Source organism: Pelodiscus sinensis, chromosome 3 (assembly GCF_049634645.1).
Source record: "Pelodiscus sinensis isolate JC-2024 chromosome 3, ASM4963464v1, whole genome shotgun sequence".
Classification (NCBI taxonomy): Eukaryota; Metazoa; Chordata; order Testudines; family Trionychidae; genus Pelodiscus; species Pelodiscus sinensis.
Window position 1 is genome coordinate 185425061 of NC_134713.1, and position 25988 is coordinate 185451048.

The 25988-nt window shown below is 41.1% G+C and overlaps 1 protein-coding gene across 11 annotated transcripts in view; it reads right to left on the bottom strand.

Annotated features, from left to right (window-relative positions):
- EHBP1 (EH domain binding protein 1) overlaps positions 1-25988 on the bottom strand; it is a 337547-nt gene that overhangs the window by 142915 nt on the left and 168644 nt on the right. For 7 of the 11 annotated variants that reach the window (XM_075925601.1, XM_075925605.1, XM_075925600.1 and 4 more), the window contains 4 exons: positions 25683-25802; positions 21670-21922; positions 13777-13818; positions 11391-11577 (listed from right to left, as the gene is read on the bottom strand). In XM_075925601.1, the coding sequence (XP_075781716.1) occupies positions 11391-11577; positions 13777-13818; positions 21670-21922; positions 25683-25802 (602 nt within the window). The remainder of the gene's footprint in view (positions 1-11390; positions 11578-13776; positions 13819-21669; positions 21923-25682; positions 25803-25988) is intronic. The other 4 variants (XM_075925607.1, XM_075925602.1, XM_075925609.1 and 1 more) reach the window with 1 other exon arrangement.

The following is a 25988-nucleotide window of genomic DNA, read 5'->3' on the forward strand; positions in this document are numbered from 1 at the left end:
CTACCGAGGAACTCATCAAGCCCTTCTACCCTTGCAATCCACTTAGCTGTTTCTAGCTTAAGCCAATTTTCAATTGATAAATGGCCAAGTTTGCTGATGAGCTGAAATCCATGTTCTTCTTCCAGTTTCCCTCGTTAGTGCTCTAAATACTGCTGTTACATTTAAATAAGTGTACAAAAGCCAAGTGTGTGAAGCCACATGGCCGTTCCAGGTAAAAACGCCTTTTCCTACTACTTGGGCAATGGTGAAGTTCCAGATTCAAGATGGATTGCTGTGCAATAAAAGAATTGAGTGTACGCGAAAGTTTTTCTACTAACTCAGCTGCCCAGACTACAAGGTTAATAACAATGAAAACTGGACGTAAGACACGTTGGGACCAGATCACACTGTGGAATTTTTAACTTTTGGATGTAAACATCCTTAGAGAAATTTCATTTCTTAGATGTTCCATGCTGAAAATTGTACTTCAGGATTGCGTTTAAGACCTTCATGTCACTTTGGTGGGTAACAGAGCTAAACATCTTTGGAAACTGTATCCTGAATATGTACTTCTCATGGACCAAAGAAATCTTGTACGGGCATTTTCCACCCAATACTCTTAAGCTTTTTAGGTCTTTATATATTTGGCATGAATGTCATTTGTAGTTTTATGTGACCAAGGAATCTGATTAATTTTCCTAACTCTTGAAAGAAAAAACAGTTACAAATGGCCCTTCAACAGCAGTGTCTGTTGAATCTTCTTCAGTCTTCTTCTTCGGTTCAGTATCTTTATCAATGGATTAGATCAGGGTTGGCAGGAGCTGTGGGAAGTACAGGCTGGGCCACCACTTCCTGCAGCTTCCATTGGTCAGGATCGGTGAACTGCGGACAGCAGGAGCTGCGAGTGGCTGTGCCTGCAGACGTGCAGGTGAATGAAGCATCTTGTGGCTCACCCTGGTGAACTGAGTCTAGCCCAGGAGCCACTTATAACCCACCCCGATTTAAATAATGGCATGAAGAGTATCTTTATAAAGTTTGTGGGTGACACAAGGGTTGCAAGTGCTTTGGAGGATAGAATCAAAATTCAAACTAAAGAAATGGACAAGCTAAAGAAATGATCTGGACAAACTAAAGAAATGGCCGCAGATAAACAGGATGTTGTATCAATATCACCTCATCCAACTCCAAATCATCTGCACTCTCAGCAGCAACTCTATATTGCCCCTTTTACTATAGTACATACCCTTATTTCTCAGTTTGTTTCTTGACATTTCCATTGAGTGTCTTGTAAGCCACCTTCAGGTTGTTGTGTTTTTGGTGTGAATGCCAGAGTGATTTGTGAATGGTGATTTTTACATCATCTCTGCTTTCGCCTCCTTTCTATTCACCTTCCTTCTCATGTGAATTGATACCCTGGCACCTAAATTTCTAAACAGGTAGCTCGCACTACAGTCAAACTGACTGACATGTACGGCAATATTCTGCTAGAGCAATTCTGCTCAAGTGGTGGGGCACAAGCTAGAGCAAGCGGTACCTGATGAGTTGAATCCCCACCAGTGAGGATGTGACAAAATGCTGGCTCTCTAAGGCTCGCTGGGAAATTAGACAGGAGACTGTGGCTACTGCAAATGCTTCCTTTTGTCTCTATTCTTCCCTCTTCTACCCATCACCTACTCGCAGAGCACCTCCTAATTCCTGTTTCCCATGTCCATACCGTGGTCTGCATCATATAGGGGAAGCATCTGCTGATTGAGTTATGCAGCCAGGAATTGCCTTGGCGCTCAGAAATGCACAGGTGGGCAAAAGGAGGAGAGGTTACAGAGAAGAAATCCCAAGAGCATTTTCCTTGTCTATCGGCACCAGCCTCTCTGATTTATACTCACAGGCATCCCATTCAGCTGCAGCAGTCCCAACCAAAAAATGTCTTGTAAATGACCATTTTATGCCTAAACTCTCACAAGATTTTGTGGATGAAAAGGATTCTAGGATGTTGAAGGTTGCAGGACTTTAGTTGGCCATTTAGTGAGTGACAGACCAAAGAATGTTGACGGTCACTGTTAAGTGAGAACAGAGAATTCATGTAAGGACAGCTGGATTCTATTCCTGATTCTGTCCTGGACACTCTGTGTACTGCAGTGTTGTAAATATTACTTAACAATTTAGTCACTTATCTCTCCATATCTCAGTTTACTCATCTGTAAAATTGGAATGATAATATTTTTCCTCTTAAAAGGGTGCGCCTAAATTAAAATGCCCAGACACCCTTCCGTGAAAGGTTCTATGGAATTGCTTAACATTTGTTTGTTAATAATAATGATAGCTTCTCGTGCCAAAAGTCCATCACCTGTTTCAGCATTACTTATTTCCTATCATGTGAGGTAACTATTTTTTTCATTTTGTTGTTTAAGTGGCAGTGGCATTTGTGATGACTCGATTATGCTTGTCAAAGCAGAGGTTTATTCTACAGTTAAAGATCAATTTAGAATGTAAAACTGCAAGCAAGGAGACAAATTATGGTAAAAGGATGCTTTCAGAATTGTAGCCACCTTTGTTACAGAAGTATAAATAGTGCAGCGTATTGTTGCAAGAACTTAAAAAATGTTCATATTGAAAAAATACTAAAAATTAAGTACATTCTGAATATATCATCCTATCAATGATTCACGACACTCCCCATCCCCCAAAACACCCTGTCTGCTGATATCATGGTCTTAGATGCCTATATACAAATGTGAGAAGTATGGGAAATAAGCAGGAAGAACTGGAAGTGCTAATAAATAAGTACAATTATGACATTGTTGGCATCACAGAAACTTGGTGGGATAATACACGACTGGAATGTTTGTATGGAAGGGTACAACTTGCTCAGGAAGGATAGACAGTGAAAAAAGGGAGGAGGTGTTGCCTTATACATTAAAAATGAACACACTTGGAGTGAGGTGGAGATGGACATAGGAGACGGAAGTGTTGAGAGTCTCTGGGTTAGGCTAAAAGGGATTAAAAACAAAGGTGATGTCATGCTAGAAGTCTACTACAGGCCCCCTACCCAGGTGGAAGAAGTGAATGAGGATTTTTTTAAACAACTAACAAAATCATCCAAAGTCCAAGATTTGGTGGTGATGTTGGACTTCAACTATGCAGATATATGTTGGGAAAATAACACTACAGGGCACAGACTATCCAATAAGTTCTTGGACTGCACTGGAGACAACTTTTTATTTCAGAAGGTTGAAAAAGCTACAGGGGGGAAGCTAGATTTGATCCTAACAAATAGGGAGGAACTGGTTGAGAATTTGAAAGTGTAAGGCAGCTTCGGTGAAAGTGATCATGAAATCATAGAGTTCACAATTCTAAGGAAGGGTAGAAGGGAGAACAGCAAAACAGAGACAATGGATTTCAGGAAGGCGGATTTTGGTAAGCCCAGAGAGCTGATAGGTAAGGTTCCACGGGAATCGAGACTGAGGGGAAAAAGAACTGAGGAGAGTTGGCAGTTTTTCAAAGGGACATTGTTAAGGGTCCAAAAGCAAGCTATTCCGATGTGTTGGAAAGATAGAAAATATGGCAAAAGACCACACTGGCTTAACCACGAGATCTTGCATGATCTAAAAGTAAAAAAGGACTCATATAAAAATGGAAAGTAGGACAAATTACAAAGGATGAATATAGGCAAACAGCACAGGAATGCAGGGGCAAGATTAGAAAGGCAAAGGCACAGAATGAGCTCAAACTAGCTACGGGAATAAAGGGAAACAAGAAGACTTTTTATAAATACATTAGAAGCAAGAGGAAGACCAAGGAGAGGGTAGGACCACTGGTCAGTGAGGAGGGAGAAACAGTAATAGGAAACTTGGAAATGACTTTTTTGTTTCAGTCTTCACCGAGAAGTCTGTAGGAATGCCTAACATAGTGAATGCTAGTGGGAAGGGAATAGTTTTAGAAGGTAAAATTAAAAAAGAACAAGTCAAAAATCACCTAGAAAAGTTAGATGCCTGCAAGTCACCAGGGCCTGATGAAATGCATCCTAGAACACTCAAGGAGCTGATAGAGGAGATATCTGAGCCTCTAGATATCATCTTTGGAAAATCATGGGAGATAGGAGAGATTCCAAAAGACTGGAAAAGGGCAAATATAGTGCCCATTTATAAAAAGGGAAATAAGAACAACCCAGGAAACTACAGACCAGTTAGTTTAACTTCTGTGCCAGGGAAGATAATGGAGCAAGTAATTAAGAAAATAATCTGTAAACACTTGGAAAGTGGCAAGGTGATAGGGAACAGCCAGCATAGATTTGTAAAGAACAAATCATGTCAAACCAATCTGATAGCTTTCTTTAATAGGATAATGAGTCTTCTGGATAAGGGAGAAGCAGTGGATGTGGTATACCTAGACTTTAGAAAGGCGTTTGATACGGTCTCACATGATATTCTTATCAATAAACTAGGTAAATACAACTTAGATGGGGCTACTATAAGGTGGGTGCATAACTGGCTGGATAACCGTACTCAGAGAGTAGTTATTAATGGTTCACAATCTTGCTGGAAAGGCATAACAAGTGGGGTTCCGCAGGGGTCTGTTTTGGGACTGGCTCTCTTCAATATCTTCATCAACGATTTAGATATTGGTATAGAAAGTACGCTTATTAAGTTTGCAGATGATACCAAGCTGGGAGGGGTTGTGACTAATCTGGAGGATAGGGTAATAATTCAAAATGACCTGGACAAATTGGAGAGATGGTCTGAAGTAAATAAGATGCAGTTTAATAAAGACAAGTGCAAAGTGCTCCACTTAGGAAGGAGCAATCAGTTTCAGACATAGAGAATGGGAATCGACTGTCTGGGAAGGAGTATGGCAGAAAGGGATCTAGGGGTTATAGTGGACCACAAGTTGAATATGAGTCAGCAGTGTGATGTTGTTGCAAAGAAAGCAAACATGATTCTGGGATACATTAACAGGTGTGTTGTGAGCAAGACACGAGAAGTCATTCTTCCGCTCTACTCTGCGCTGGTTAGGCCTCAGTTGGAGTATTGTGTTCAGTTCTGGGCACCACATTTCAAGAAAGATGAGGAGAAATTGGAGAGGGTCCAGAGAAAAGCAACGAGAATGATTAAAGGTCTAGAGAACATGACCTATGAGGGAAGACGGAAGGAACTGGGTTTGTTTAGTTTAGAAAAGAGAAGATTGAGGGGGGACATGATAGCCGTTTTCAGGTATCTAAAAGGGTGTCATAAGGAGGAGGGAGAAAACTTGTTCATCTTGGCCTCTGAGGATAGAACAAGAAGCAAGGGGCTTAAACTGCAACACGGGAGGTTTAGGTTGGACATTAGGAAAAAGTTCCTAACTGTCAGGGTGGTCAGACACTGGAATAAACTGCCCAGGGAGGTTGTGGAATCTACATCTGTGGAGATATTTAAGAGTGGGTTAGATAAATGTCTATCAGGGATGGTCTAGACAGTATTTGGTCCTGCCATGAGGGCAGGGGACTGGACTCGATGACCTCTTGAGGTCCCTTCCAGTTCTAGTATTCTCTGATTCTATGGTTTCACCTTGAAGTTGTTCCACTGTTGCCTGGATACTAAAATTACACCATTAAAATTATTGTGAGGTAAGACTGCTTCCTTAAATTTCAGTGTGGCCAAAGCATTCATTTCAGAACAGTGCATGATATGAAATATCCATATTACACAACATACTGTGTTAAAAGAACATTAAGGTTGCAAAGTCAAGCACTAAACAGTTAAGGAGATGCCTGAATTAAGGTTGCCATGTAACTTTAGTGTGGCCCCATTGGGTGTATGCATCATGCACTCTTTAAATAAATAACTCCCTCCCCTTAAACCCTCTCTAAGCACCAAAACTTAGCATTGATTTTTAAATGGCATTTCCTAGGTTCAAAAAAAGAAAAAAAAAGAAAAATGCAGAAAGAGACATTCCATCATGCAGAATTACACAGACATCCACAGGGATCATCAACAGAGTTCCAACCTTTAAATCTACAACAAAAATGACTGGTACTTGAGCTAATGGAGTATCCGATAGTAACAGTAGGTTGTTATTCTCTATATGACCAACCATTCAAGGGGTAAATTAAAGTTATTTTGCAAGAGGGTTTTCACTGTTGTTTGCTGATAGCAGAGGAGTGCTGAATCTCAGGAATCTTAGGATCCATTTCATGTTCTGGAGAAGTGTGCACTCTGGTGGTTAGACACTTCTTTCTCTGTTTTACCTGGCCTGAGTTTTCTGCCTTTGTCCTTATAGTGAGGAGGCTTGGCCTCCTTCTGACCTGGAAGGAGAAGAACTTCCCAAAACACCCACCCTAGTGAGTAGGGCCAAAGCAACTCAGCCCTACTCACAGAAAGCAGAGAGGTAGGGCTGGAAGTATAAAGGCTGGAGCTAAGAGCTCAGTTGGGAAGAAGCCAGATGCCTGAGGTCTGGAGATGGTAGGCTCAGCTGCACCCCCTGAAAGAGGAAAACTGGCCAGGACTATCAGAACCACTGACAGTTGGAGCTGAAGGAAACTCTGCCAGAGGCTTCATTCCCTGCAGACCTGGAGAAGCTGGGACCAAGCCAGACAGTCCCACAGAGAGAACTGGGAAGTAGCCCAAGAGAAGCTGACCCATGTCTGTCTGAAGATACGGAGATGATCTCGTCAGCGGGTTGCAGGCAGGACTGCAGTGGCATCTGGAGTCACCACTCTTAGGGCCCCGGGCTGGGACGCAGTGCAGTGGGCGGGACTGCATCTCCCTGCCATTCCAGTCCCTGTGTAGCAGTGTCCCCCTATTTGGGGGAAAACACCTGCGACTGTCAGCTCTTTGTCTGACCGCTGCTAACAGGCCCAGCCTTCGAGGAAGGCGAGCGAGGCAAATGCCTTGAGCCCCGTGCTGATGAGTATTCACCATCTACTGGCCGGGCTCTAGGCCTTGCTCCCAGCATCCTGCTTTGGGCCCCACAAACCCTTTGGCTGGGCCTGGCCGCTAAGCCTGAGAATAGGCCTGAGAACCTTGAACGTATTGCTGCCCTGCCCTGAACTAGGGCCAGGGCACACTGATTCTAGGGTTGCCAGGTGTCCGGTTTTGAACCAGACCGTCTGGTATTTGAGTCCGGGAAACCAATTGAGAAAATACCGGATATATAAAATGTCCGGTATTTTCTAATTAGGTAAGTTTTATTATTATTAGGAGTATCAGTACGTAGTGACGTACTGCCTGGCCGGTAGACACGCTCACACTGCGTGAGTGTGTCTACCAGCCAGGGAGTACGCAACTACGTGGGGAGGAGAGGAGGGAGAGAATCCCTGGGTCCAGACTCACTCATGCTTTGCTGGGACCATGCACAGGATGGGCAGCACCCTCAGATCTGCATGCGCCTGGGTCAGTCCCCCTCCCCGCCAGACGATTCTCTCCCTGCGCTGCTCCCCCGGCCAGCCCTGCTCCCTCCGACCAGCTCTGCTTCCCACTGGCCGGTTCTCCCCCCCCAAATCTTCCCTGGCCAACCCTGCTCCCCCCGACTCCCCCTTCCCCTCCCCGCTAGCCCTGCTTCCCGCTGGCCAGCACTCTCCCCTCCCAGCTGGTCGCCCCCTCCAGCTGAGATCAAGTGTGTCTGGTATTCTTTTTTTGAGGCCACCTGGTAACCCTAATTGACTCCTGCTTAGCTTGCATACAGGGCTGAGCCTGCCAACTGTTTGCTGTCCTGTCTTGAGCTAGAGGCCCTGCCCTGAAGCAGGGCCTGGGCAGGATTAGTAACCCAGTGTGATTAGTAACCCAGGATTAGTAACCCAGTTCCTTGTAGAGAGCAGGTTGGCCTCCCTCTGACCTGGATGGCAGCCAGGCTCTGATCAGATCCAGTACAATCCTCCAAGCCTATTCCTGCCCCAGTTCTGTCTTTCTCCCCTCTTCCTGGTTCCTTGTCCCAATCTCCTCACACAGCCAGTCCCAGTGTCTCTGCACTAGCTCCTTGTCTGAGCTCCCGATATTTCCTGCATGCTGATTCCCAGTCTCCTTCCCTGGGTTCTTTATCCCAGTGTACAGTAATAAGCAAGAGGGTGCTTTCAGAACTGCTAGGCACTTTGCAGAATGTGTTGTCAAGTAAGAGTGATTAATTATTTTCCAAAGAATATAATTTTATTCAATAATAAAACCAGTGCAAAGAAAAATATGTGCAAATTTAAAAGACAATACATTAAAAATGTATGTTAATGGAGCAGAACAATGGGAAAGAACATTCATGTCCATTTTGCCTACGCATATAGGAACCGTGGCTTTTACAGTTCAGTGTATGTGAAGCTGTAGTTGTCCTTAATCTCAGAGTGGTAGGGGAAGGATGTGGCCCCTGATACCATGTGGAATGTTGAAGGGGGATATAGGGAAGTGCTGTATTGCTGTTTTTTATGAACTGCAAAGGGAGGCAAGCCTGTTAGTGTTTGACCCATAGGTCCACAAGAATTTGCAGCATCTGTATTTGCTGCTGGAGAAACCTTATTATGTCCTTTGCATCACTCCCTCTCTCTCTCTCTCCCCCCTTTTTTTTTGGCTGAGACTGTTGGGCCTTTCTCCTCTCCAATCTTTCCTTTTCCAGGTTGTCATCCAGGCTCTCTGGTTACACACTCCACACATGCTCCGGCTTTGAATAGACAGGAGATTGTGGGTCTGATGCAGCACTAGCTCGTAGAACATATCATCTCAAGTCATCTTCTTTCCCAAGTCCTCCTCATCTGGTTCTATGGGCATGGAGAGGGAAACCCTCAGGACCACAATGGCAGCAGCCATGGAGCTAATACAGAGGTGCCACTGTCAACAGAGAGACAGTGAAAAGTGAAAGTTAAGATTTAGAATTTGCTTCCCTAGAATTTTAAATAAAACATGCTCATTGACTGCTTTGCTTTGGAGTGCTGGTGCATGGCACCACACACCATGACGAGCATGGCCTGGCAGGGGTGAGGGGAACTAGAGGGGAACAGTTTGGCTGCATGCAACTATGAGTACAGGGCAATGGCATTGAATATGGGCAACATTTTCCCCCGGGGGGGGGGGGGCGGAGGGAGGTGATTATTTAAAAAAAAAAAAAAAAAAAAAAAAACTCCAGCTGCACAGCTACTTTTGGTGTCCAGAAGCTGCTAGGGCCCACATGCTGCTAAGGATGTCTGACATTATTACTGACTGGCATAGGAGAGTGTCTGGACACTGAGGAAAAAATAAGTCTGTTCTCCCCTAGCCACGAAATCTTTCAGAGAGAGCTGCAAGCTTCATTGAGAACACTCAGGAGGATTGAAGGGACATCTCTAATCCTAACCTCTACTAGCAATGATCAGTACATAACAATGCTACTGCTCTCTGTGGCGCTGCTGCTCCCTCTTCCAGATTGAATGCATTAATTAAAAGTGAACAGCTGTGTCCTATCAAGTTAGGGATGCCATCAGCACTTCACTGCAAAGGGAAATACAATTACACACTTACCCAAGGCTCCGCGCCCTGCATCAGCCCTGCCGGCACTGACTGCACTGCAGTGGTCTCAAACATGTCCTGTCTCACAGCATAGCTGGATCCCTTGTTTGCATGTCCATCCTCCTTTCTGGTCATGCCAGGGGCCTGTGGCCTGGGCGTGGTGGAGATATCCCTGGTGGTGGCACGCAGCAATTTGTCAAAGCAACTGGTCTGTGGTGCGGCAGCTGATCAATGGTTGGTCTCACTGGCCTTCTGATATGCCTGAGGCAGCTCCTTTGCTTTCGGGCGGCAGTGCAGCCAGTCTCTGTCATACCCCTTCTCCAGCATTCTCCCTGCAGTCTGCTCATAGATCTTTATGGTTGAGTCTGTAGTTGTGCAATCTCTTCTCACCGCCGGCCCAAGAGATCCACGATCTCCTGTCTACTCCAAGTCAGAGCACGTGTGGAGTGTGTAGCCAGCCTGGTCAGTTGCACATGACAACAGAGAGCTGCTAGGTGCGCTCACCACGCTGGACAATGAGGAAATGGCATTTCAAAACCTTGAAGGGCTTTAAATGGGAGGAGGACCTTCAGGTCTCCGTGATCCCAGGGCAGACTCAAGCATTATGGGACAGCTGCTGCAGGACTGTCAGGATTGAAATAAGTTATGCAGCACCTACACTTTCACAGCATGAACCTCAGTACATCAGCCATACTCATGGTAGATGCAGGACAGCTTATGTCGACCTAACTTTCTAGTTCAGACCAGGAACAAGACTCTTCCCTTTGACTGAGCAATTGCTGAGGAGACAATGAGATCAGCCCCTGGGGACCAGGGTCATTGGACTAATTAAGCAGTGGTTTGATAGATATGACAAGTAAACCCATTCATCTCTTAAATGGAATACAGGGTCTAAAGGGTGGTAGTAGATTTAAAATTGGGGTCCTGGGCTTGTTGCTCTGTTGGAGGGATGGAGAGTTTTCTTCCATCACCTCCCCAACCAAAAAGTAATAAAATACTAGATCTGTTTTAAAGAATTATTTAAACATGGAAAATCATGACATGAACTGCCTAGTTATTACACATACACAAAGGGCAATAACTGCTGATTTACAGGAGATGCCAGTCATACTTAAATGAATCAGCTATTATACCTCAAAAATACCTAGTTTGCACATTGAAACTTAAAATATTTTTAGCTTTAGTGCCATTATAATACATCAAGACAAAGCACTGTGTAACCCACACACCTAGTGGGTATTGTTCACTGTCCCATGCAGTTGTACTTGGACCACTTAGGCTATGTCTACACTGCAGCGCTATTTCGGGATACCAGAAGTATCCCGAAATAGCTATTCCACGTCTTTTGAGTGTGCCCATTATTTCGAAATTCAATGGGCTCACTATTCCGATGTTCAGCTATTTATTTCGAAATAAGTGTTGTGTAGACAGTTATTTTGAAATTGATTCAAAATAAGCTATGCAATTTGCGTAGCTCAAATTGCGTAGTTTATTTCAAGCTGCAGATGCAGTATAGAAAGAACAAGAGAGTGAGAGAGAGAAAGAAAGAAAAAAAATGAGTCTGCTCTATAGCCTTATATGAAAGCCAGCTAGCTTTTAGCTTAGGCTGTAGAGGCTCACATACTAAGCTCCAGATGTCCCAGGATTGATTCTGCCTGTTGGTGTTACAATTATACAACTTGATTTTGTTCACTCTCATTGCACAGAGCTGTCCTGGAATATTTATTAGTAGAGGACCTTCTTTTCTTCATTGCAGTTGTTGCTGCTGTCAAGTAGTTTTAAGAAACACTGGCTCTACCATTGGCCTCTCAACATGCATGTAAGTGAGTGAAAGAATAAGGGAGTATGGGGGACCTTATTTAGATTCATGTCATTCCCCCCCCCCCCCCAAGGACTTGTAATAAGAAGATGGATACAATACACATAGAGATACTTTAATCAGCAATCAAAATATTTGATTATAAAAAAGCCTACCTTAGGAGAAGAAGAAAACTCCTTCGTTGCAGGAACAGCCGACATATTTTCATTTGTTCCTGTCTCTGACTTTGGTGAGAGGACTGGTGGTGCAGGAGCCTTTCTTTTCATCTTTTCTGTTTCTTGCAGTGGAGTAACTTGTTTTTTTAAACCAGGGCTTGATTTTGGTTCATAAAATGGATTTGATCTAATTAAAAAAAAGGGAAACAAATTTCTTTGCAAGCTCTTTGCACTTTCAAAACAAAAATAAAAAAATTGATTGTTTTGATTGTGCGGTTGTTGCTTTTTTTCTTTTGGAAGACTGATGAATTGATGAATGAATTATGTACAGCAAGCAATTGCTTTAGGCCAACATTTACAAAACTGGGTGTCTAAAGCTAGTTCCAACGTCCATAAATTGCAGCCTATAGAAAAGTAGCCAGGCACCAACAAGTCTCACTGAAACTAATAAGAAAATAAGAACGGCCATATTGGGTCATACCAAAGGTAGCTTAGTTTCCTGTCTTCTGACAGTGGCCAATACCAGGTGCCCCAGAGGGAATGAACAGAACAGGTAATCACTAATGGCATGTCTACACAAGGAAATGACGGAATTCGAAAGAAAAATTCCCAAAATAACAAAATCGAAATAGCATGTCCGTGCTACAGGGGAGCCTTGAAATTAGTCCAAGCTAGGCTTCATTATTGTGGATAGCAATAATCGAAATAGCAGCAGCAGACCATCCATACTAATGCTATTTCGGGGGAAAAAAATGAGAAATAAGCATTATTCCCCAAGGAAAGCAGGAGTACAGATTTCGAAATAACTAGTGCGTTATTTTGAAATAACTCCCTAGTGCAGACCAGGGTCAAGTGATCCATCCCCTTTTGCCCATTCCCAGCCTCTGACAATTAGAAGCCAGGGACACAATGCCTGGCCATCCTAATAGCCCATCAATGGATCTATCCTCCATGAATTTACCTAGTTCTTTTTTGAACCCTTTGGTGGAAGCTGCAAGTGCTAAGCAACTTTGAGAATGTAGAGACATGTTTAGATAACTGAATGTGGATTTTGGAGCTGAACTTTAAATACCTATGTTTGAAAAGTTTGGCCTCAGTGTATATACAGTGAAAGTCAAGTACATTTTCATTTCAATCACAAATAGCCACCATATTATTCTCAGAACACTTAATGGAAGACAAAACAGCACAGAAAAATAATGGCTAATGTTGTTTGCATAGATAAATAGTGATAATTTGTTGTTCACATTATTTGGCTAAACATCTTTCAAGAAACCCATCTTTCAAGTGTTTATGTATCATTTAACATAGAGAGCTCTATGTTAAATAAAATAAGCACTTTCCTAGCATTTACATTTTTTTTTGCCAGGCCTCCAATGAGTTTTATGATAATTCATAATACAAGAGCTTCTCCTAAGCATTTAAAGTATTTACTTTCATCATGTAAAACAGCCAGCAATATTGTATCTAATAAGGTTCCTTCTCTGTATTAAGCTAATTTATCCACTCCTATCTTCCATTCTTTTCAATATGTCCAACAACAGACCACCACTTATAAAAATAATCCTTTACCATTCTACTCTTCCCACGAAGACAAATATAAATATTATTGGTTGAACTCTGTGCTCATGCAGTGACATAACACGTTTCTCCGGACATACCTACATACAATTTGAGGAAGTGCAACACATCAATAATAAACAGCCTCAGTCCCCTGAATTTATTTTTCGATGGAAACAATATTGTATCCAGCATGTCCATTGCATGTCCATTCCGAATTTTCCTTGCGGTGTTACAGTACCAAACTGGTAGGCAGTTTTCAGACAAAGGCACTAGCACTCTATTTCCTTTCCGTTTCACTTAAAAAAAAAACTTCAAGAATATTTTAATTTTAAGCTATTTCCCTCATTTATGGAAATGCTTTAGAAATGACTTTGGTGCTGTTTTGCTTCTGTTTCCTTTATCAGTAAGTAGGAGACAGCAATTGTTGCATTAGACCTAAGAAAATAAGTCTACCCCTGAAGGGTGAAGCTTACTAAACATATCTTTGGGACTCTGGGAAGGGAGGAAGAAACTCACAGCCATTCAACAATAGGCTTGGTGCTTGAAGCTTACCTTCCTGTGGGACTCTTGCTGTTTATTACAGAAAAAGATATAGATAACGAAGTGAAAGGAGAGATTAAGACTAACAAAAGTAATCTGCTGACTGAAGACATCTTCGAGGTGCTCTCATTTCAGTGTTCATCAAATGCAAAAAACACTAGTGAAATCAAAGTTAAGATGGGGTAGCAATAACAGTTTAAACAAAAAAGGATGGACATGCTCCATTGTAGGGGGAGGAGGAAAAAGGACAGTATTCAGTTTGGAACAGAAGACTCAACAGTACCTGTCAATTGCTCTAATTTTGCTGGAAACCTTGTTGAGCTGTCTTCAAACATTACAGAGTTCAAAGGAAGGTGAAAATAAAAATGGAAAAAGATAAAGTGTGAAGAACAATATGCTTATACGAGATCACAATGTTTTCTTTAGTTTTACAAATTAGTCATCTGGCAAGCCAACAAGTGCACAATGTTTTGACAATGAACTAACTGGTCCTAAACAATTGTATTTAGAGAATTAGAGAAATTACGTGCATTGGGACTTTTCTGAGAAGTTAATGTTAATTTGCTGTGAGTAAAAAGTTCAGATTAATGGGAGCAAAGAAATCTGAGAGCTGGGTGGAACCACATTTTATAATTAATTTTCTTACATTCCTGCTCTTCAATAAAGACTTTTACCACAGCACATTTACTAAGAAGCAAGGCCTACAATTAAGCAAGTTATAGGCTTATTTAGGATTTGCTGTAAATACAGACTATATCTACACTGAATGTATATTAAAGGCAGAACACGTTACACTTTTCACCACATTTTAAAAATCAGTCCTAAAAGTTTCTTTGAACTGTTAATTTAAATAAGACTCTTAAAATATCAGAAGCATGAAATAGGCTTAGGTTTCTAGTTCTTGTCATAATGGTAAATTATAGGGCTGTCAATTAATCGCAGTTAACACACACAATTAATTCAAAAAATTAATTGTGATTAAAAATCACAGTTGTTAATCACGCTGTTAGAATATCAATTGAAATTTATTAAATATTTTTGGGTTGTTTTTCTACATTTTCAAGTAAATTGATTTCAATTACAACACAGAAAAAAAAGTGTACAGCACCCACTTTATTTTTATTGCAAATATTTGCACTGTAAAAATGATAAATAAAAGAAATAGTATTATTCAATGCATCTCATACAACAAAGTACCATAGTGTAATCTCTTTATTGTGAAAGTGCAACTTACAAATGAGGAGTTTTTTGTTACATAACTGCACTAAAAAACAAAACAATGTAAAACTTTAGTCTGCAAGTCCACTCAGTCCTACTTCTTGTTCAGCCAATCACTCAGGCAAACAAGTTTGTAAATAAAGAGTGGATAGCATTATCTCCAATAAATGTAAACAATGACACCTAAAAGTGACTTTCATGGCTGGCATAACAAGGTATTTACGGGCCAGATATGCTAGACATCTGTATGCCTCCTCATGCTTCAGCCACAATTCTAGAGGGCATGCTTCCCTACTGATGATACTCATTTTAAAAATGCATTAACTAAATTTGTGACTGAACTTCTTGAGGGAGAATTGCACATTTCCTGTCCTGTTTTACCTGCATTCTGCCATATATTTAATATTATAGCAGTCTCAGATGGTGACCCAGTTCACATTCATTTTAAGAACACTGTCACTACAGATTTGACAAAATGCAAAGAAGATACCAATATGATATTTCTAAAGATAGCTACAACACTCAACCCAAGGTTTAAGAATCTGACACACCTTCCAAAATTTTAGAGGGAGGAATTGTAGAGCATTCTTTCAGTCGTCTTAAAAAAAGCAATACTTCAATTCGGAAAATACAAAACCTGAACCAACAGAAAAGAAAATCCACCTTTCTGCTAGTAGCTTCTGACTCAGATGATGAAAATGAACATGTGTTGGTCCACTCTGCTTTGGACCATTATCAAACAGAACCTATCATCAGCATGGACACATGTCCTCAGGAATGTTGGTTGAAGCATGAAGATACATCTGAATCCTTAAGCACATGTGGCATGTAAATATTCTGCAACACTGGTTAAAATGCCAATGCCTGTTATCACTTTCAGGTGACACTGTAAACAAGAAGCAATACTATCTCCTGCAAATATCTCTGAGCAATTGACTGAACAAGAAGTAACTGTAAAATTTTACATTGCTTTATTTTTGAATTCAGGGGTTTTGTACATGATTCTACATTTGTAAGTTCAACTCTCAGGATAAAAGGTTTGTACTATAATATGTGCAATGGAGGAACTGAAAAATACTATTTCATTTGTTTTTTTTTTTTGCAGAAAACATCCTCAAATATTTAAATGGTATTCTATTACTAACAGTGTGATAAGTCCTGATTAATCACAATACCTTTTAAAATCACTTGACAGCCCTAGGCTGTGTCTACATTGGCATCCCTTTCCGGAAAAGGGATGCTAATGAGACACTTCGGAATTGCAAATCCGTGGGGGATTTAAATAACCCCCGTGGCATTTGCATTTACATGGCTGCCGCTTTTTTCCGGCTCGGGGTTTTTGCCGGAGAAAAGCGCCAGTGTAGACGCGATTCTCCAGAAAATAAGCCCTTTTCCGGAAGATCCTTTATTCCCTTGAAAGTAGGAATAAGGGATCTTCCGGAAAAGGGCTTATTTTCTGGAGAATCGCGTCTACACTGGCGCTTTTCTCCGGCAAAAACCCCGAGCCAGAGAAAAGCGGCAGCCATGTAAATGCAAATGCTGCGGGGGTTATTTAAATCCCCCACGGATTTGCAATTCCGAAGTGTCTCATTAGCATCCCTTTTCCGGAAAGGGATGTCAATGCAGACACAGCCCTCCTAAATGATAATATAAAATCCAAGTTTTTAAGTCAGTGGATTTACTCCAGATTTACAGATTTGTAACACAGCATGTTTGGTTGCATGGTAAGCAAGACCAGGCAAATCTGGCTGAATGAATCTTGGTTTGAAGACATTAACTGGAGCATGCAGTCTGTGCTTCAACTATATTATGTAACCAATGGTTATAATGGATTTTATCTAGAGAGAAGCTGAACTGTCCATTACAAGGTAAATCACCCAGCAAGTATCTCAGCAATCGTCAACGCTGCAGTCAGTTGCTTCTCTACCAATCGACTTCAACAAGTTAGAAAACATAGTTACAACTTTCGCCAACTCTAGGGACCGCCTTTAATTCAGCCTGGTTAATGAGAATAGAAATCATGGAACCAAATCATTTGATTTGAAAATAACTTCCATTGTTTATTTTTAGCTATTCAATAGGATTTGGACTGGTATTACTGACTAATGAAAATAATTTTATTGAAAAGAGAATCAAAGTCTAAATGAAACAGAATTAAAAGAATAGGCTAAGTGTGATACTACAAAGGAGTGCAATTTAAATATGCATATACTCATTCAATTTTCATCTATTTTGATTTAAAAAAAACCCATGCAAATACATTTTTAAAAATGCATAGGTAATTTTTGGTGCTTGCCTAAATTAAAAAAATGGCCGAATTAACTTTATTCAAACTTTGTACAACTTCCCATCTTCGAGCTATGGCCAAAATTTCAACCCATAAGAGATTTGTTTGGAGCTTCCTGATAGAAAAATACCCTTAACAGAACATGTAAACTGTAGTACTGCTGTCACAATATACTTACTATCATAAATGTTTTGCATTTATATGCATATTCAAACAATATCAGTGTACTTTGTAATCAATAATGAATCAAGTCTCAAATAGATCATCTTAAGTAAATATTTTTACCAATAGAGAAAATAAGGCATGGAAGATATTATGTATTTTCCCCAAGGTTACACAGCAATTCTGTGGCAGATCAAATCTCAGCGTACTGAAATAGCAGTTATGTGTAGGGCTATAGATGGCTCTAAACAGATTTCCAGATTTTGCACACAAAACCAGGCTTCCTCTAACTTATTCCATTAGGGTTTTCTAATGTTAAGTAGAGAAGTAAAATCCTGTGTAATTAGTCAACCGATTAAATGTGAAGTTTAACTGGTTAACCAAATAAGGGGGGGGCCTGCTTCAGCCTCCACTGTTGCAGCTGGCTGGAGCACCCACTGCCACAGGCAGGGGCTGCTCTAACACCACTGGAATAGCCACTGCCTAGGCACCCCCCCCCCCAAGCCCACCATGGACAAGAACTGCTCTGGATGCCCGGAGCAGCCCTGCCTGTGATGCGCTCAGGCCACTGCGGACAGGCTGTCCGTGGCAGGCCCTACAAGGCTGGGGCAGCCCCCTATCTACAGCAGGCAGGAGGGAGGTTGCTCCAGCCCCCACTGGTTATCCAGAAACAGTAAGCATCACCCATTAAAGTTGAACTTACACATCTCTAACATTAAAACATTTTGCATTGGCATTTAACTTGAAAAAATCCCAGATCCCAGTACTAAGTAATTTAACATTTAGCTGTCACTTTTCTTAGGCATAAGACACATCCAGAGCTGTGATCAGAATTTAGCACAGAACTTGATCAAAATGTAAACCAGGCCTAACAGGCTATGGCTACACTGCTGTTTTTTTGGCGGAAGAGGATATGCAAATCACGCTCTCATTTGCATATCTTCTTCCAATTCTTTTTGCAGAAGAGGTTTTGCTACTAAAAAGCCCTGTGCAGAAGGGGTCATTTGTTGGGAAAAAACCCTTTTTCGCAAGATCCTTTAACCTCGATTTTTGAGGAATAAGGGATCTTGCGAAAAAGGGGTTTTTTTCTGACAAATGGTTCCATCCACAGGGGCTTTTTAGTGACAAAACCTCTTCCAGAAAAAGAATCAGAAGAGAATATGCAAATGCGAGTGAGATTTGCATATCCTCTTCCTCAAAAAAGCAGCAGTATAGCCATAGCCACAGTGTGGAAATCTAATGGCATAAATTTTCAGTTAAAAAATAAAGTCAGATTTCCATTATGTCATTCACCCTACAGAAGCAAGTCCCCAGGCATATTCCAGTTCTCATTCTTGCCTATCACCCTCTCCTAAGTTCTCATCTTTTAAAAATCATTTATTTAATCTTGTCTATAAAACCGTCCAAAATCTATGCTCTGCCCTCTTGAAAGGATAATGGGACTAGGCACTTGATTTTAGAAGTCTGCTCATCTTTATTCCTGGTAGTGAGCATCAAATTTAACAGGAACACAGAAAGAGAAATACAGAGTGATTAATAAAGGGCAAAAATGCATTGCTTTTCACATGAGGAAGGGGAATGTCCTTTGGGATCCTTCTATTTGTCCTGTAGCCCTCCTATTACTCTCAAATCCATTCTCAATGAGAGCATCTACTCACTGGTGCTCAAAAACACAAACAGAATGATAGGCTGTATAAAGAGCGATATAGAAAACAATACTGAAAGTTGTATAATGCTGTTCTATGAATCGATGGTTTGCCCTTATCTTCAATATGTGTTTAGGTCTGGTCACCCCATCATAAAATAGATATAGAGTAGCAGAAATAGGAGCATCCAGAGACGGGCGATGCAAATGATTAGAGACATGGAGAAACTTCTGTATGAAGAGAGATTGAAAAGGTTAGGACCAGTTAGCTCAGAGCAGAGACAAATAAGAGGGAACATGATAGAGATATATAAGATAATGAAGGGTAAATGAGATGGTCCTAATTGTCCTTTTTTATTTTTAAAAAAAGTACAATATAACAGACAAGGAAACAAAAGGAATGATATCTGTGAAAAGGAAATGCATTTTACACAAGGTGTAGCTGGCACCTTACATGCCAGTGAGGCCTAAAACTTAGCAGGACTCAAAAAAAGGGTTACACATTTATACAGATAAGGATAGACACCACCACATTGGATAGAATACTCAACGTGCAAAGGATAAAAAACCTCTCAGGCTTCATGGCACAAGCAAACCACAAACTTACAAGAGTGAGGAAAAGCTTCCCTAATAGTTCCGTAAGTGGTTTTCAGGGGGTTTCTTGCATTTCCCACAGAAGCATCTGGTGATTGATGTTACTAGGCAAAAGACTGATCTAGATGGACCAGTGTCCGGCATGCCAATCCCTATGTTCCTAAATAGGCTTTGTGTCATAACAACCCACCCTCCAGAGCTGGGTCAATGAAGTGCTGCAAGTCTTCCACGCCCCCATTCTACTCCATATATTTAATAAATTGTCCCAACAACTTTACCCAGGCTTTACAGCCTTAGCAACATGTGGAGAAGTAGGAGGAGTCTCCAGTGAGGAATATGACGTAAAAGTCTAATTTACTATGCTATTTAACACTTCCACCCTTCATTTTAATAATGAAAATGCAGGTCATCTTAGGTTTGAGTAACATTTACCCTAAGCGGGGCTGGGAAGAAAGGGGAAGGTTTTTTATTTTACCTTTTCTTAAGAAAATAAAGCAAACAGGGACTGTAAATCTCTCAAGAGTCTGGAAAAATACAAAATTAAAACAAAACAAAAGCTGCCGTAACAAAGAGCAACTGGTATCCACAATCTCACCGACAGGAAGAAAAAACAAGCCTGCACTTTAAAACATTGCAGTGGCCTGTGTTGGCACACATTTGTTTAGGGGAGGGATGTCGGTGTAAGTAGAATAAAGAAAAAAAATCTTTCACTTGCCACTCAATTGTCACCTTTGTTTCCTTCCTCTCTTCTTCTCTTCCTCAGTCTTTGCTGTTCTCTGCCCCCATCTGTTTGTGTATGCATATTAATATTTTCCCCCAATCAGTGATATATTAGAAATGTCTAGTGTCACTGTCAACAGTGCAATCATACTCTTGGTCTGGGAAGATACAGCAGCTAGAGTTGTTTGTACAGAAAACAGACCTTCCTCCCTCTCATCCCCACCCGCACCGCCCAACTGAATGGAGCTGGCAGAGAAAGCATTCCCAAATGCCAATTTTTCACAGCAGAACAAAAACAAAGCATAAAAAAACCCCTGACAAAACTAAAACACAAGCGTTCATGGGCACAGAACTTAAGAGAAAATAAAGCCAGTGCACTAGGAACTTCTTCAGTTGCCTAGAATACAGCTATAAACAGCAAATATAAGGATGAAAATACAACACCTGAATTGCTATTAAATATAGAAGCCATGCAAGTGTCGTGCCATTATAAATCTCATCAACTCTTTACAATTAAAAGTTAATTACAGTTGTAGTCTGTTTAACTGCTCATGTCTAATCACAGTAAATCCTTACATGGGTGGTGCGGTTACTGAGTAATAACCCAGCACACCTTACGTTTGCACCTTCAATCATCCCAAATTGCATGGCTATTGCAAAATGCCCTCACACCCTGTTCTGTTTCATTACTAGACTGTAAGACAGTCAAGCAGTATCTTATAACAATTTTAGATAGGGTTCTTAAGGGTCCACAGCTGAAAGGGACCATCTGTGAACATCTAGTCTGACCTCTTGTATAACATAGGTCATAGCACCATCCCCAAAATAATTTCTAAAGCAGATCTAAGATAAAAACCAGCCAATCTTGATTTTAAAATTGACAGTGATGAAGAGAAATAAATTCTAAGGAAGTACACGGGGAGCTTCTCTACAGGATGCCTACTCCCTTTCCCCTTTTTCTCCCCCTCTTTCTCTGCCTCTTCCCCCCACCCCTCAGAGTTTTTTTCCTGGTGATTGAACTTTTGTTATATATATTCCCAGATCTCTCAGTTTACCTAGCATAAACTCATCCTAAGCACTCTCACTTTTATTAATAGTTATTTTTTCTTACAAAAAAAGTTTGAGACAAGATAGGAAGGGCCAAGGCCTCCCTTTCTAAATCACTAGAAATTGCTCACTGTAGTAGAAGAAGGCAAAAAGCTTTCTTAAGATATGGGCAGAAAAACACCCTCATGGATCCTGTCAACATGCTTGGGAGACTGGTGAATTCATTTATACCTTGAGATTATGCCATCAAACCCACTCATACTTGAAGATGAAATACAATGTTGCCTGTAAACTTTGTGCTCGTGCAGCTACTCAACACAAATTCAAATGCTGTCCATCTGATTAGCAGAGCAACCACATCTAGGCTCTGTGTTTCTATTGGTGGTGTACATTTGCACATGACTTGGCTCACAAAAATATTATTTTGCACCCGGATGAAAAAAATCCACACATGAATGGAAAAGATTAGAAGGAATATTGATGAAATATTACAATATACTTACTCATCTAACTCTTCCTCTTCAGCTTTAGAAGTATCTGCATACAGGTATTTACTCATGTCCACTGGTCTTACATTTTTCCTTTTTGCAGGTTGTGGAGGAGAATCTCTGATAGTTACAAATGTTTTAGGTTCTGGATCTGGCTCATCAAATGGGTTCAGGTACTCTGGATCATCTTCCCCTTTAAAGGGATTATAATTATCACTGTAGTAGGAGTCTTCCGGTTTTGAAGATGGAGCTATTTCAGAACTGTGTTCTATAAAAAATAATTTTTAAAAAAATATTATATGCTGCAAAAGGTCAAGCTGGGAGGGGTTGCAACTGCTACGGAGGATAGGGTCATCATTCAAAAAGATCTGGATACACTGGAGAAATGGTCTCAGGTAAACAGGATGAAGTTTAATAAGGACAAATGCAAAGTGCTCCACTTAGGAAGGAACGATCAGTTTTACACATACAGAATGAGAAGCGACTGTCTAGGAAGGAGTACGGCTAAAAGCGATCTAGGGGTTATAGTGGACAACAAGCTAAATATGAGTCAACAGTGTGACGCTGTTGCAAAAAAAGCAAACATGATTCTGGGATGCATCAACAGGTGTGTTGTAAGCAAGACACGAGAAGTCATTCTTCCGCTCTACTCTGTGCTAGTTAGGCCTCAGTTGGAGTATTTTGTCCAGTTCTGTTCACCACATTTCAAGAAAGATGTGGAGAAATTGGGGAAGATCCAGAGAAGAGCAACAAGCATGGTTAAAGGTCTAGAGAACACGACCTATGAAAAAAGACTTAAAGAATTGGGCTTGTTTAGCTTGGAAAAGAGAAGATCGAGAGTGGACATGATAGCCGTTTTCAGGTATCTAAAAGGGTGTCATAAGGAGGAGGGAGAAAACTTGTTCATCTTGGCCTCTGAGGATAGAACAAGAAGCAATGGGCTTAAACTGTAGCAAGGGAAGTTTAGGTTGGACATTAGGAAAAAGTTCCTAACTGTCAGGGTGGTTAAACACTGGAATAAATTGCCTAAGGAGGTTGTGGAATCTCCATCTCTGGAGATATTTAAGAGTAGATTAGATAAATGTCTATCAGGGATGGTCTAGACAGTACTGGGTCTTGCCATGAGGGCAGAGGACTGGACTCGATGACCTCTCGAGGTCCCTTCCTGTCCTAGTATTCTATGATTCTATGTTTCATGAGGGATGGGGATTTTTGGAGGTGGTGGAGACAAACATACTGGCTAAGTCTACACTGGCATGATTTTCCAGTTGTAGCTTAAATCAAGTCAGGATTTTGTTGGTTCTAAGTCTTTAAGTGGGTAATAATAAATGAGATCTGTTACTGAGTTGCAACTTGGCACACTAAGGGTCAAACCCACAGTAATTTTGAATAGCCAAGTAATAAACCTGCCAGGGCAGGAGAAACAAAAGAACAGACTGATGTACTATTTACAACTGACACACTGCCCACTTTTGCATCAGTTCCTGCCAACTCTACCTGGCATGGTTCCATTGACAGGAACTTCTCATAGAAGTGTGTGTTACGCCTGGCAGTAAATATCTGTAGAATCAAATACTAAGTTCCCATAGGAATTAAGAACCATCACAAACCTGACTACCTTCCTTCCTCAGTGTAAACTGCACATGCATTCTGTAACATGCAGATAGAATATGCAGTTTAAAAAAATTACCAAAAGCCCACCAAAACATTACATTGCATGCACAATTCTCCCTGGGGGGGGAAGAGAGGGGGATGGAGGAAAGACAGAATGAATCACATTTGACAACATTGCTTAATGCACTACTGAAAGATGTTCAGATGTGATGGTGATGAGGAAGGTATAAGAAAAAGAATTAAGTGTTAATTCCCTGTATTGCCAGGAACAATGAAACCATTATAAACTAATAAAGAGAATAATTCCTTGGAGATGCTACACAGATTTATCAAAACTTCAAGGCCTCAGAGGGAAACATTTGAAAAAGAGGTAAGAGATAGTTTTATTTCAGTGGGAAGCTGATTTTAGTGACCCAACTGAATTTTACAGCAATAAGATGAACTGTAAAAATGGATCCAAATAAACACTACACATTTGCAAATGGGGAGCAGCAAGTAAGCTTCATAAATCCAAAGACCAAGATCTGAAAATGATAAAATTGGCGTAAAAAAGAGGCTAGGTAAGATTACTTCACAAGAAGGTTACAAAACACATAGAAGTTTATAAAAGGCCAAATGAAGCGTGAAATGTCAATGAGTAAAGGCCTTTAAACAAAGAGGACAGAGAGATAAGGGAAGAAAGAAGCATTTGAAAAGTACAAAACAGGAGAGCCCTCAGGACTGGTCCACTCATCCACAGAAGACTTTATGAAAATAGGTTTATTATTTTTATGACCAACAACCACCAAGCAGCAGCACTTTATACTTCTATCAGAAAGGAAAGGAGCGGGAAATGGTGTGGGTATTCAGTGATTACCTTTCACTTTTATGTTGCCAAGCCTATCCCAGGCTGATAAATGACTAGTCACAATATGAAAGGCTTGCATGAAAAGAGTTTGGTAGGTTTCCACCCACTCCCTAGTTACCACTAACTAGCACCCGTCGGAGATGTCCAGGGCTAAGTGAGCCTGGCACCTGAACAATCTTCTTACCCTGAGAGATGGCTCTCTGCTCAGAACTGAGGTGCTCTTTGGGAGCATGTGATGGAGCAGGAATTTTTCTTAACATTTTGTATTAATATTGTGTGTGCCTCGCTTTCCTGTATGTGGGGCGTGGTTAACTCAAATGGTGGGGAAAGGTTATTTACTCTTTGCAGAATCCCAGAAACACAGGTTTGACTGATGCCTAGCTGTCTGTGACCTGAGCTCCCATGTCCATGGAGAGCCCAAGAAGGGAATGGGCACAATTACTGCCTAGATCTTGGCACTTAGCAACTAAGGACCATGGATGTCCAGACCTCTGCATGAAGCCAGCCAGGTGTGACCAATTGGAGAACAAAGGAGGAGGGCCAGGTGACAAAGTTTGCCTGGAAACGGGAACAAGGGACTGAGGAAGGGGCTGATAGGGGTTAAGTGTGGGCTCCTGGAAGCGGGAGACTCTCCTGGAGTGGGACTGAAGGGGTCAGAGGACTCTGTGTTCTGGCATGGACCATGGACTATGCTGTAAATTTCTGTTCTCTGTGTTAACCACAAACTTCCTATCCTGTGCTCCAGACATCTAAGCTCTTCAACTTTTACAACGCTAGCTGAGAGTCACTCCAGTTTAAGGAAGCTGGGAGTGCATTGCTTCCTTTGGGTCTACAAATCGGGGGACTCACTGAAAGGCGCACCCAGTATGAAGCAGAGGTGCTGAAGGCTTCAATATTAGACCTAAGAAAGTAGTGAAACCAAGTGGTTTATCCTAGTGAGACTGTGACCCTAAAGGGGGTCTGGCACACTGTTCCAGAGCTGTTCAAGAACACCACACTGGTGGAGCCACGACAGAACAAGGTGAAATTTTCCCTGATGCTCTTCTCTGTGCCTATATAGAGGACTTCAAACTCCAGATATGTCAATCTGGCACTTCTTGGAAACATTATCGTCAGCCACATATTTTATATATTTGTCACTATGTTTTGTTGCACTCTGCATACACTGACTTTAAATGGAGATTTTCACATATTAACTACTCAAAACAACTTTGCAAAACAATTAATTTAGTTTAGTGTTGTCATAGTTTGATTTTTTGCCCCGCTTGTAAGGCAACTACCATAAGATGGTGAACAAATTATTTGGACAGAATTCTGGTATTTTCTCTCCCCAAAGACTGTCACTATTTAGTGCAGCAACTACACAAACAGAGAATATGCCTCAATTTTACACGTCATTGGAGAAGGAGATGTTCAGTTCACACTGGCGATTAAGATTCCTGATATTGATGTGTGGGTGCATATAATAATGTAATAATTTAAATTTGTAGCATTTGAAGAGAAAAAAAGTTATGATTCATCAATGAATGTGTCAATAATGAATAATTGTGTGAAATGAATTCACCACCTGCATCAGGATCTTGAAATGGATTTAATTCTGCTGTATCAGGATCTCCAAATGGATTGGAACTGGAATTGGCCAAGTCTTGCTCCTCTTCATCCAAAAAATTAAGCTTGTTGATAAGCTCTGGTGGGAAAAAAAATGAAGCATTGTTTAAATATGGCCAGAGCCAACCCTGGATATTTACTGTTCAAAAATTCACATTTCAAATTCAGAAAATTCACACCAGTGGTCCCTGAGAACAATGCACTAGAACACATTACCAACTGCAGAACTAAACTAATGTATTTTGTAGCACACCAACATTTCCAG